This window comes from Dryas octopetala, chromosome 4 (genome assembly GCF_963921425.1).
Source record: "Dryas octopetala chromosome 4, drDryOcto1.1, whole genome shotgun sequence".
Classification (NCBI taxonomy): Eukaryota; Viridiplantae; Streptophyta; class Magnoliopsida; order Rosales; family Rosaceae; genus Dryas; species Dryas octopetala.
This window is the reverse complement of record NC_141369.1, coordinates 13,920,374-13,934,684: the sequence shown is the minus strand read 5'-3', so window position 1 is coordinate 13,934,684 and position 14,311 is coordinate 13,920,374. Positions and strand designations below refer to the sequence as shown.

The window sequence follows — 14,311 nt, the reverse complement described above, 5'->3', positions numbered from 1 at the left end:
GAGTTGTTGGGGCATTCGAAATTTCGCTTGAAATTTCGGCGAAATTTCGAATATTTCGGCGAAATTTTCCGAAATTTAGTCGAATCCGTGTTAAAATTTTGGAACCCCTAAAAAACGAAATTTTCAGCGAAATTTCGCCGAAAACTTCGAAATTTAAACCCTCGACTAAAATGGAGCTGTTTTTGGATATAATCATAAAATTAATGTATAAAAAATCAATAGAGAATCTTATTTTAACAATGCCCGAAAAAACTGCTCTCTCCTATATGCCCTAAAATCTCTTTCAAATCATACCATTTATATTTCAAATCTTTTTGAGAGTCATTAACCAAAATGAGATCATTCAAGGCTTACCTATTCACCCTCAAATCTCTCGGTCTTAATTGATTTTGTAGATGCATCATGCCCAAGGAAATTTAGAGAGTCAAATCATATTATACCTCTTTTGAAATTTTAGATAATCTATACAATGATTTTTTTTTTTAAAGTAATTAAAATTTACACCGCCATAAAAATATTTAAATTTCAAACTAATATATATGTTTGATATTTTACTGCAATTTCTTTTTGTACATGCAATTAAACAACTAATTATGTTGATTCACATCGTCACTGATTAGTGATTGAATTTCCAAATTCTTGCATGGTTTGTCGTCAGAAAACCCCTAATTAGTGATTGAGATGGCATCAAAAAAGCGACTTCCTTTACGTAGACGATGACCACGCCCATAACAGCAGGCAGCGTTGAACAAAATATTACATCACGTATTCACTTTCGTACCCCTTAATAAGTCTTATACTCTTATTATTTATAAAAAACACAGATAGAAAAAAAGGAGACAAATCAACAATTATATATAAATAAATAAGTGTTAATAAAATAATTAATAAGAAAATTTGATTGAATTAATGAATATTGACTGAGTTGCAAATTTATGACCTTCCCCTTTTCTATGTTACCCAATCTTTGGGATCTCCACCTCGTATCATCTCTGCTTACTATATACACACACACACACACACACACACACCAAAAAAGTGATACGCACAACATCAACAACTGCTTAATAATTCCCTAGAATTTCACACATATATTCACCAAATTAAGAACCATCTAGAGACACACAGAGAACACAGAGAGAGAGAGAGAGAGAGAGAGAGAGAGAGAGAGAGAGGTCAGAGTCTGCCATGGCTGGTTTGCAGAGATCTACACTGTCTTTCAGAAGGCAAGGCTCTTCTGGGTTTGTGTGGGACGACAGGTTCTTATCAGAAGAGCTCAACAAACAAAAACAAGAACAAGAACAAGGACGAGACTCACAAGACAGAGAAAACGAGGCTGATCAGATTAAGCCACCGAAGCCAATCAACACCAGCCGATCCAACGGCGGAGGACGCGCCTATCGCACCGGCAAGGTCTCGCCGGCCATTGAGCCGCCGTCGCCGAAGGTTTCCGCATGTGGGTTTTGCAGCGGTTTTGGTAAACCTTCGAAGAATAATGCTCGTAGAGCGAAGCCTGGTAAGCGTAGATCGCGGTAGTGATTTTTCAGTTTTCCGGTGACCGGAGTGGTATTTTCTGGTGAGGGTGTGGAATATTCCGGTGGACATGGGTTGTGGGAGTGAGTGAGTTATGATTAGGTAGCATGGTAAGGGACTCAAGTTTTTCATCTCAATGATTAGAGAACAAGAACAAAAGCAAATGATGATGATCTCATGCATATGTATCAATTGCTTTTCTTTTTTTTTCTTACTTTTTGAGTTGGATTGATTTTTGTTGATGCTCATGTTCATGTTTCGGATCCTAGAGTGATGGGTTTTATGGTTATGAGTGGATGTAATTATGGGTATACTTGTTTGGTTCTTGAGGAAATCCAATATTCTTGTACAAAGCAAAACTTAAACCATGAGGCCTCTCTTTGTTGCTAGCTATCAAAATGCAACTTGGGTTTATCTTCACAAATGTTTGTTATTTTTTTCTTGTCCAATTTGTGCTAATTCTGGATTGTCATTATGCAAGTTGGGGTTCATGTAAATTTTAAATTTTGCTTTTAAGATGCCCGGCCAAGTCCCATGTAAGGAGGCAAGTGTTCGACTTTGGTCCTAGGTTTTGTAGGTGTGTATAAAGAAGTGCTTAATCACGCCGGACATAAGATGTTGAGTATGGTGGCATTGAAAGTATTTTGAGATGCAATCCTTTTTCTTTTTGGATTGAGTATGGTGGCATTTTCAACTAAAATTATGTATGCAAAATATGTATATTGAAAGAGGAATTTTTAGGTGCAACGTGTGCATATAATGTCGTACTAGTAACATATATAACCATACTTATTTTGAGGTGCCGTATAATCATACACCTAATGCAATGTTAAAGTGGAGATTTACTCATATCACATGGGTGTAAAATGTAAGTGAAAAACCAACAAAACTTGAACCTAGTTTATACTCCTTTTTTACCACTCTAATAGATTTAGAACTTCTCTACTTCTTTTTATTTGATTTTTAATCTGAGCAATTATGTATTATAAAACAAAAAGGGTGTAAGTAAAAGAAAAAATGGATTAATACCACTTTTAAAAACAACAGGGTCAATTAGACACATGCCTATTTATTCTTAATTATATTTAGGTCATTAGCTCAAACTTTGTTCATTCTTTTTTGAAAGAATGAAGTTAAAAACTGTTTGATAAAATGTCTCAAAAAATATAAAAATGAAAGCAACTCATTAAGCAATTTAAAATAACCAACATTTAAGAACTTCGTCATGACACCTCTACAAAAATAAATTCAATTCTTAGATCTGCGATTGCAATTAAAACTTTTACGAAGTATATACGACTTAAATTGAAACTTCTACTAAGTATATATAGAAGAAAATCCAAAAATCCGACTCAAAAACATCCAATCCCACCATTTCCGAACAATATATAACATCGAATCTCAGCTCGAAAACCGAAACACGAAACTTGGGCCTCTTAAATGGTAACAAGTTCTGCAAACACAGACAAAAGTTACAAATAGCGAAATTGACGTTCCTCGTGTCATGCGTGCTTGCTAGTGCATGTGGACCACAAACATATATGAAGACATGATTATTGGAGCATATTTACTTCTTCTTTGCTTTTGATTATCAAATTCAATTAACTTTGAATCTTCGATACAATCATAACAGAGTAATATATTTTAATTCCATCAAAACAATAATATCCTAAATTATTTTATAATTTGGCTTTTCTTAGTGTTGTGGACTCGTTTGTGTTGTGGGTTTTGATGATTAAACTATTCAAAATTGAGCAACACTAATAATTTTATACGACAAAGTCATTTTCAGCTTTGATAGATATCAACCATGTTCGTATTGATTCATATCAGACGTGTATAACCGACACAAGCAGCCGCATTGGACCATCGACTTGGTCTATATGAATGTAAATTTCCCACCATAGTTGAATATTTTCTTCTTGCCTGCCCAATTAAAGTACTTAAAGTATTTTTCTTATTTATCATAAAAAAAATAAAAACTCTTAAGGCATGACATCTGAATTACAACATAAATATAGATTCCATTAAATAAAAGTGAGTTTCACATATACATTATAAGTGAGATGTTACATATCATCCTCATATACAATAATTTTGTGTAAAGTCTTGCCTCGATTTTCTTGTGAGCAACATAAAATAAAATTTAGAGCAAACAATGCACATTGTTACTAAGGTAAAAATATCTCTTTTTACTGACGTGCGGGGTTGCACGCCCTAATTTATGAATAATTGCAGTGGGTAACCATTGCACGCCGTAGAAGGCCAACTAAAAAACTCAAGGAAGATGTATGGCGTGACCTACTGCATGCCGTAAAAAAATATTTACCGCACGCAAAAGATGCATGCGACAAAGAATGCATGCCGTAAAAACTCAAGTTTGGCGCAGTGTATAGCTAGCTTATATAACTGCTGGCTAATGGGAACCATTTGAATTTTCTGTTGCCCCAACCAATTAAGAAGTATACTTGCAACTAGAAAAGCACTTTAGGGATGAAATAATCTACTTGAATTAAGTCAGTCAAGATGCCCGAGATCTTTTTTTTCTTTTTTGAAAAGAAGATTCCCGGGATCTTGAACCTGATAAAAATGTATAAAATCCTCGATTCACCTCAATAAAACTTTGCCCAGGTAATTTTTTCAACTCATTTTCTCTCATCAAGTTTCTCAACCTACCTTCATCTTCCCACCTACTAGCTTCAGCGTATATATTTGACATAAGAACATAGAATGTAACAGTCTGAGGATCTAACTTGGACAGATGGGCTGCCACAAGCTCGGCTAGCTCAAAATTGCCATGTATCCTGCAAGCACTAAGTAAAGCTCCCCAAACACCCACATCTGGCTCAACCGGCATCTTTTCAATAAACTTATAGGCCTCTAACAAACAACCAGCTCGACCAAGAAGATCAACCATACAAGCATAGTGCTCTAAACCAGGGACAATCGAGTACTCGTTGATCATGCTCTCAAAATGCTTTCTCCCTTCTTCTACTAAACCGGAGTGCCTACAAGCAGTCAAAACAGCAATGAAAGTGAAACTATTTGGTTTAATACCCTGTTCTTTCATCATTGAGAAAAGCATGAGAGCATCATGCCCGTGACCATGAGATGCACAAGCCCCTATTATAGATGTCCAGGATACAACACTTTTATGAGGCAATCCCTGAAAAACATCCTTGGCAAGGTCTATGTTCCCGCACTTTGCATACATGTCAATAAGTGCATTACTGATTGAAGCATTGGTTCCAAACCCTTTCATTCTGACGAGCTCATGCAACCATCTTCCAGTGTTCAGTGCACCCAAGCTAGCACAGGCCGAAATAACACTAACTATTGTGATATAGTCATACTCTACTTTTTCAGTTTGCATCTGATGAAAGAGCTTTATTGCATCAGTCCCAGCATTATTCTGTTCATAAGCGGAAATCATTGCATTCCATGAGACCAGGTTTTTTACTACCATCCCATCAAATAAAGATCGTGCTGTGTCAAGATTCCCACACTTACCATAAAATGCAATCAATGCATTCATGAGTGCCATATCTGAGTCGACACCAACTTTAATTCCACAACCATGAATTAGTTTTCCTAAATCCAAAAATTCTAAACTAGAACAAGCAGGAAGGATGCTGACCAGCGTAACCACATTTGGTTGGGTACCTGAAGCCACCATGTCTTGCAAAACACTCAACCCTTCTTTATAGAACCCATTTTGCACATAGCCTGCTATCATCGCGGTCCAAGAAACTATGTTCTTCACAGCCATTTCACTAAAAACAATCTCTGAGTTCAAAGTTTCGCCGCTCTGTGCATACAAACTGACCAAAGAACTCTGAACAAACACATCTGAATTAAACCCATACTTAATAATGTTACAGTGCACTTCTTTCCCTTCCCTCAAAGCCAACTGCACCGCACAAGACCGAACCACAAAAGGGAAAGTGTAGTTATCGGGTGATAACCCACTCTGATGCATGTTTTTGTATAATGCTATGGCTTCATGGCAAGGACCCCGATCAGCATAACCCCTAATCAATGTGTTCCAAAGAAATACGTCCCTTTCAGGCATTGCGTCAAACAGTTTTCGTGCATAGTCCATGGTAGGGGATACGGAAGAAGCCACAGTAACAAGCTTTGTTGAGAGGAGGAGGTTTTGGTTGGACCCAGTTAGGAAGATTAGAGCATGGATGCATTTGAGGTCTGAAAGAGAAGAGCAAGAGTTTAAAAAGTAGTTAAAAGTGAGGGAATGATAGTTATTAGGACGGAAGTAAAATGGGACAGGGGTAATGGGTTCGAATTTTCTTAGGACTGTAAGGAGAGGATAGGCCCACATGAAATTTTAGCATTGGTTTTAAGTTTTGGAATAGCAATGGATATTCAACTTTCGTAGTCCAAGAGACAGCTCTATATTGTAGTCCAAGGCACATCCACTCCTGAGCAGCCTGAAACCTTGAGACAGACAGACAAAATTAGAATTTCTTTCTTCTCATTGGAATATAAATAAGAAAAGAGAAACCCCGGCCAAAAAAAAAAAGAGATGGATAAAACACTTGAAAACTTGCTGTATCAGTCTAAGTTTTCTGAATGATGCTAATGTGGCAGCATTAATGATGAAGCAAAACTCATCCGCTTCACAAGAACTTACACTTGACAAATCCTAAAGCAAGAAAATCTGTTCAAGATGCTCACCTAACAAAGATAATCATTTCAAGATGCTAACAAAAAAAAGTTAAAGAAAAAGTGGTAATCTAATTGTGGTTTAAACAAACCACCATTAAATTCTAATCAAATAGTTTAATTAATAATGCAAGAGGTTAACAAATTAATGTTAAATAATTTTATTATATCACGTGCATATCTTAACTCTTGTTCTTAGGTGTTACATTTTGTACAACAATATATTTTAATAATGTAAAATGACTACATGACAAATCATGTATGAAAATAGTCATGTTATATATGAGTCATAATTCAACTAATAAAAAACTTCTTTATGCATGTAACATGAACAAGAAATAACAAGATTTTGGCGAAAGAGCACCCAAATGAATAATTCTACCAAGCTCTAATAACAAAAGAGCAATATAGTTCATACCACAAGATAGCTAAAAAGCGTTATACACCTCTGATGGATATGGGACTTCCAATCTCAACTAAGATTATTGAGTGAGGGAACTCATTGGCTGTTTCATGTTTGTTAACGGACAGGACATATTAACAGGTGGTAAGGACACTATCGTTTCAATAGCAATCAATGAATGATGAATGGGGCATTGTGGGGACAGCATGTGTCACTGATTTGAAATGACAAAGTTATAGAGCCTAAACTGTTTATATAATGGTTTAGCCTGAGTATTTAACCAATAAACATCTTCAAGCCACTCTACTGTGATTCTTGTATTGAGTATTTTGACCTGTGCCTTCCTGAAAATGGAATGATTTGATCAGCTTGCCTTATACATTCCTTTTTCCTCTGCCTTTGTGAATTTATAAGCAAAGAGCATAATTCCTTGATCCACTTGTATCCATCTCTAAAATCACTTCATTAATAATTTCTCAAAAACTATTGAAACATTTTTCTGCTTACATGATACCAAGGCCATCAATTAGTGAGCATTCAAGTTTTTTTCAAAGCAATCATCTTTCGAGTTTACTAGTTTTCTAATGTCAAATCCTGAGATGAAAGGGTATCATATACAAGTTTATACATATTACCAATACAAGTAAGCAAATCAGTATCAATATTATCAGTGTCAGCATTATCATAGACAACCATCTTACCATTCACATATCTTAACTCATCAAACATTATAAACTTCCCACCATTGTTTAACTCAACAATAGATTCCCACTAGGCCATTGTTCCATATGTCAATCAATAAAAACAAAATTAACAAACAAGCATAAACTTACAACAATTTAAAGAAAGATACAAATTTACAGGATTCAATCAAAAGCAAAAATTTACAGCAATTTTTAAAAATTTGAAAGTGGCACAAGTTGAACTAAGTCAAAACCATATAAAGTAAAAGCATTAAATAGCATGAATCTAATTAAGTCAGGAACATAAACCACACAAGAAATTAGCTCAATAAACTGAAACGCCTAACAATGAAGGATTGAGAAATTTGTTTAAAACCCAAAACCTAAATCCCTAAACCCCATTACAAAAGCTTAATCTTTTCTGAGAGTTTTTCATTAGAATAAAAACTAATCCCTCTAGTTCAATTTCCAGCCATACCCCAAGAAAATTCAAAGTTTATAGTGTTTAGTTTTACCTTTGGAGAGTGGTGATGAAAGTACAAGGCTTCAAAGCAGGAAAAGGAAGGAGGCTCCGGTACATTCATGCAAAGCAGAAAAAATCAAACTTCCCTCTTGCTATTTGCTGTATCTTCTCTTCCAATAAAACCCCCAAAGTCTCTAACTTTAAAATTTCTTCAACACTTTCGATAGAGAGAGAGAGAGAGAGGGTTGCCGGTGAGTAGTTGTGGAGATAGCTAGAGGTGCGAAGGAGGAAGAAGGGTGGCGACTGATGCTTAAGAGTAACTGTAAGACGATGGTTCAAGGAGAACGCTATGCTATTCAAGTATCCAAACAGTATGCTAACGAAAACTGCGCTAGGTATTCCAAATTCAGATGATGGGGTAATGTTTTATTACTGGGTTAATTTCAGTTCTAACTCAAGTTTGTTTCAAATTTTAATTTAATATCTTATGTTTAAAATTTTGTAATATCATACCTTATTTTTTCAATTTATTGCAATGGCATACTTCCGTCAGTATGGCTCTCTTAAATGCTGATGTGGCACTTATATGACACTCTCACAATAATGACTAGATGCCACGTGGTCTGATAACAGGCCACGTCATGCCACATGACATAAAAATAATTAAAAATCTAAAAACATGGCACGTAATTATTAATTTTTTTTCTTTCAATTTTTAATTTTTAAATTATTTTTTATTCCATGTGACATAATGTGTTATGTTGTCAGACCACGTGATAACCAGTCAGCATTGTAGGAGTGCCATGTAAGTGCCACATCAGCATTGAAGAGATCTTTTAACAGTCATATTGACGAAGGTATGACATTGCAACAAATTGAAAAGATGAGGTATGACATTGTAAGATTTTAAACCTGAGGTACTAAATTGAAATTTAAAGCAAACTTGAGGTACTGAAATGAAATTAACCATTTATTATTCTTATTCTATTTTAGGCTTCCATGGCCAAAAAAAAAAAAAAAAGTCTATTTTAGGATTCATTTCTTTACAATAATGGCATGTTTACTAATCCGTAATCGGGTTAAAAGGAATTAGATTAAAAAGAAATTTGATTGAGAGGAATTTGATTCTTATTGAAGTTGTTTATTAAATTATCTAAATTAGAATATAAATAATATTATGTGAGCATTTGATTACTAAAATGTCTTATACTAGTTAATAATGTGAGGGTATAATGAGAAAAAAAATAAGAAATTGAATTCTTCTAAAATAAAGAATCAGAATATTATCCCCCACCCAATAATTCAATTCTTCCAAAATAAGGAATTGAATTCATGATATCATGTGGGCCTCACTTATGTTTTTATTTTTATATGATTAGTAAATATAAAAATCGAAATCCAACTCTTTATTCTATAGAAATTAAATGTTAATTACGAATCAAAAAACATGCCATAAGCGATAGACATACGTGTTGTTGTTATATTTTATCCCTATTCTTAAAAATAAAAAATCAAAATTGCATTATTATGACTAGTTTAAAAAGTTGTCAAACTCTAGAGAGTAAAACGATATTTTACTTATGACATGTTTACTGAATCGAAATTCAACTCCCAATTTTAAAGAAATTGGATTCTAATTACAGATCAGTATACATGTCATAAGTAAAACGACATTTTACTCTCTAGAGTCTGACAGCTTTTTAAATTAGTCATAATAATATAATTTTGATTTTTTTATTTTGAAGAATAGAAATAAAATATAACAACACATACGTCTAACGATTAATGTAGGTATCTACAATTACAGTTGTAGAAAAAAAAAGGCTTATTCACACCATTGCCCCCTGTAAGATACACTTTTTTTCACTTTGCCCCCTGAAACTTAAATCCTCTCAGTTTGCCACCTGAACTTTACAAAGTTGTTGCAAAAGACCCTATGCCGTTAACTCTGTCAATTTTTCTGTTAAAATAGCTGACATGGCACCTATATGGCATGAGTGAGACCATTTTTTAGTTATATAAGATCCATGTAGACAAACAAAATTATTAAAAATTGACATGGATCTTATTATTTTTTAGTTTAAAAATTATTTTTTTTGTCCACATGGATTTTACATAACTAAAAAAGGGTCTCACTCATGCCATATAGGTGCCACGTCAGCTATTTTAATGGAAAAATTGACAGAGTTAACGGCATAGGGTCTTTTGCAATAACTTTGTGAAGTTCAGGTGGCAAACTAAGAGGATTTAAGTTTCAGGGGGCAAAGTGAAAAAAAAATGTATCTTACAGGGGGCAATGGTGTAAATAAGCCAAAAAAAAATTCCTTGATATTTCAATTTTAAGAGGATATACAGTGTAACTATAATGTTGTAACTGCAATTACAGCTAGAATCAACTTAATTCACCCATCAATATTTTAGTCCTTAAAGAGTTAATAGTAAAAATTAAAGCAATTGTCCTTCAGCAAAACAAAATCTATGTTCGAACAGAATCCCACCCTACTCCCCTGTCGCCATCGGTAATGCCAGCTTTATTATGACATTTGATAGACGAATAAATCATATTTTAACCTCCCACAAAGGTAAAAATGAATCATATACAAATAATTTTATAAATTCCTTCCATCCATATAGTGTGTAAATTACTAACAAATGACGTACCTCATTTGTTGCATTGCGCATTCTACCAACAAATTTTATCCGCAAGTATAATTTGATGTATTATTAAGGCTACTTTTAACCAATCTTCTCAAAGAAAAAAGAAAAAAGAAAAAGAACATCTTCGTCTACATGAAGTGAAACGAATTCAACCAAAAGTCACACAATTCAACATCAAGGTAACTCTTGTAAAAATGCGTACATAACCCTAGTTAAGAAACATTTTCTTTATATATAATAATTAGTAAAATTAGGTCAAATCTCAGATTAAATTAATTATAGTATCTTTATTTCATTTTCCAAAGCCAACTCATGTGTAAATATGTATGTATTATATATATAGGTACATGTTCAACTTCAAAGTAACAAAAGGTTCAACTAAAATTAAAATAGGAGTTGATAAAGTAGAATTGGTAGGATGAGGCTTGGTATGGGGGGATTTATCTTGGTGATGATGATGGGGTTCATGGTGCTTAAACCAATTTTAGCACAAACCAATAACTCTCCCTCGATCTCTCTCCCTCTTCGATCTTTTCCTCACCTTTTATATCCCTCTTTGGTTGATTTTAAAACCCCAAGTTCCCACATATTAATGGAAAAGGTCATTTTTGCCTTATATTTGCTGCTGGGGTTTGTATTGCAGAAGTTAAACATCCTCCCATATATACAGCATGTTATGTTGTTGCTTTGACATTATGCATGAACCGTCGTATAGCTGGTCTCCATGATTGTACACTTGGTTGTGCAAAATCTGAGCTCAATATTTTTGGATTTGGTACGAAACTTTTAGCTGATTCCCTATTCTCTCTTGATATATCTTGATAAACACATTGCATAATACCCACAAACTCAAATTTGTGGACATTTTGTTGTCCAATAACTCATATGTCCGTTTTTAGATACTTTTGACAATCATTCATATAAAAAATCAATAAAATTAAAAGTTTGTTTACTCATTTGCTATCATCATTGGTTCAATATTATCGGGCACATTGAGTTTATCTACTTATGTAATTACAATTAGATGACTAGATGGATTCTAATTTGATTAGTTAGTTTGTTTGGTCATTTGATCATTATTCCTAAACTCTTTATAATTATTAAATTCTTATGGTTATCTTGCTTGTGTGACAGATGTGGCTAACGTAGAAGATTATTTGGCAATCTGTTACATCAATTGCATTGAGGAGTTTTAGCTTTCTAATTTTGATATATTATTAATTAAAGTGATATATATATTATATCTCTTGCCAGCAATAAGGTGTGAGTGTGTGACAACATTAATATTATATCTCTTGCTTGCCAGCAATTTTGTATTTTATGTCCGGACTTGTCATGTTGAAGTCGAGCTAAAAGGTGGTGTGCAACGAACTTGAGGTTGGTTATGTGCTACTAATCAAATTGCCCATATTTTCACCAAATGTCTCTTCGCTACTTGGTTTTCTGTTTTTTGGTTTCCAAGCTTCCTGTCCATACTCGGTCTGTCAGCTTGTAGGGGTGTTATAAACAAGAAACTCAAGTCTCCCAATATTTCTCTAATAAGTTTAATATCTTTCAAAGAGATTAACTTAGATCGATGAAACACTGAGAAACTTTATATATTGAACTAAGTTATACGTACGATCAAGCTAACTCTAATATATATAAACTGAAAGTGAAAACAATATGCAATTGATCAAAAGATATTAAAAAGGTCAATTTCACAATTAAGCAATGCCAAAAAGCCAAAAAAATAATCATCATCATTCCTTTTTAATTATTCTCAAATAACTCTTTATGTCCAAAAGTCACATATTCAGAAGTCTAATAACTCTTGTAAAAATGCGTAATCGACAAGGAAAAACAAAAAAATCTTGTTAAATCGCCCTAGCCAAGAGCCACGATTCTGAATTCTCATATTGTTCTTGCTATGAATAGAAGCATTTCCTTTAAATATAAAATACTAGTAAAATGAACTATCTAAAAAATTAATATAAAGTTGGACAAATTACACATATATTGTGTATGCCCACTTATAAGGGAGGGATTGGAATGCGTCAAATTTTGATTTACTGATAATAAAGAGTGACTCTTGAATGAATTTGTAATACTACATTAGTATGTATTTGGTATTACCTCCACGTACACACAAGCATTTTTGTTCTTATAAAGAAATCAGCTACTTTTGTACATTATTAGACTTTCATATTAGGGTTACGTAAGGCTCAATAAAAATGACAATGTCAATAGAATTGGTAGCTAGGATGAGACTTGTTGTGAGGGTTGTGGTGGTGAACTGGTGATGATGATGATGATGATGATGATAGTGTTAAATATTGTGCTTGGGCCAATAATTACAGTGCAAGCAGCCAAAAACTCTCTCGTTTTTCCTCTTCCTCCCTCTATTACCCTTCCATCTTTTGCTCCTAGTTTATTTCCCCTTTGGAGTGATGAATTTAGAATGATTCCCAAGCTCTCACAAAAGGGAAAGGGTTACTTTTGCCTTGTATATTCAGCTGCTGTTTGTACTAGAACAATCAAACAACCTCCCGTTTTTTTGCCATGTTATGTTGTTGCTTTAGCATTATGCATGAAAAGTCAGTTAACTGATGTCCATGATTGTACACTAGGTTGTGCAAAGTCTAAGTTCGCCATTTTTGGATTTGGTATGTCCTTTTCTCTCTCTAGAAACAAATGCAAAATATTACATTTATATATACACATAAATGATTATATACATAAATTCTAATATATATGATATACAAATACAATTTTAACACCTTAATTTTCAGCAGTTTACTTTTCCACTATCAGGTTATACATATTACTATCATTAAATTAGTTTGTATATATGTTATACAAGCACCCCTCCAACAAATAACAATTGAGTGAGTTTAAAATCTAATGTACATTGGGGAATATTCACTTAGGGACAATTGCCCCCATTACCATTTTCTTCACCCATTAAATTGCTTTAATAGCCCAACTTTATATATATATATATATATATTGTTTTCTTTTAAAGAATGGGGGCAAATTGCTTGATAATTCTTATTGTTGTCCTTTAATTATGTGACAGATGTGGATAATGTGGAAGAGTATTTGGCGATCTGTTACAGAAATTGCATTGACGATTTTTAGCTATATATATATATATCTCTATTTCCTTCTCCTTGTGCATATTAAGGAGCTATATATGCAATAAAATCAGGGACGGATGAAAAAAATCATTCGATTTGAGATCCTAAGAAAAAAAATTATCAATGGATCTTTTTTATATATACTTAATATTGAATTAAAAAAAAATAATATTAGTTATCTTTCATTGAATTTTAAAGTTATTATTCCCATAGATGCAAAATAACTCATATTCGTTACCATCATATATAATAATTTTTTTAATTATTAAAAGTGATAAATTGCGTGGATGACTGTAACTCTAGTGCTTAAAGCACTACATCTAAGGCCAAAGTTTGAATCCCCCTTCCCATTTGGCCTCCTTGTAACAAAAGAAAAAAATGGACATAAATTGCAGACCTTCCATCATCATTCATTATATTTTTGAATCATGTAAAGAAATCCACCAAATTATTGGGCCTAATTTTGAAAAAAAAAAATTACAAAAAACAATTTACAATATTGCATAAGAGTGTGATTCATTTTCTTTTTTTGCATGAGAGGGATTCAATAAAATAGAATTAAGTTCTATGGTTAGATGAATTAGATCAAACTCTAAAATTAATAGAGTCCAATAATAGAGTTGGTGGGTAGGTAGTTTAGTTAAAAGTTTGAAGTATCACATAAATTTTTCATCTGTATCCAAATTTGAACCCACTTTCCCCTTGGATAATAAATAATAAAAAAAAGATATAGTCCAACAAATAATGACTAGATATAGTCTTATAGACCAAA

The 14,311-nt window shown here is 33.3% G+C and overlaps 1 protein-coding gene and 1 pseudogene across 3 annotated transcripts; one reads left to right on the top strand and one right to left on the bottom strand.

Annotated features, from left to right (window-relative positions):
- Positions 1-1,012: 1,012 nt before the first annotated feature.
- Positions 1,013-2,163, top strand: LOC147287078 (uncharacterized protein At1g15400). The gene has a single exon (XM_086242158.1). It carries the CDS (start codon positions 1,189-1,191, stop codon positions 1,534-1,536), a length of 348 nt encoding a protein of 115 aa, XP_086098284.1. The 5' UTR covers positions 1,013-1,188; the 3' UTR covers positions 1,537-2,163.
- A 1,491-nt stretch (positions 2,164-3,654) lies between these two features.
- Positions 3,655-8,143, bottom strand: LOC147287077 (putative pentatricopeptide repeat-containing protein At3g11460, mitochondrial pseudogene; annotated as a pseudogene). Of its 2 annotated transcripts, none has more exons than XR_015121938.1 (2): positions 7,815-8,143; positions 3,655-5,985 (listed from the first exon to the last, which is right to left on the bottom strand). The product of XR_015121938.1 is annotated as a putative pentatricopeptide repeat-containing protein At3g11460, mitochondrial pseudogene, transcript variant X1 (transcript). The 2 variants fall into 2 exon arrangements; XR_015121939.1 differs by having other exon boundaries at positions 3,655-5,978.
- Between the last annotated feature and the right edge of the window lie 6,168 nt (positions 8,144-14,311).

Excerpts from the sequence above, each read along its gene's own strand:
- LOC147287078 (XM_086242158.1), top strand. The coding sequence starts at position 1,189 with ATGGCTGGTTTGCAGAGATCTACACTGTCTTTCAGAAGGCAAGGCTCT.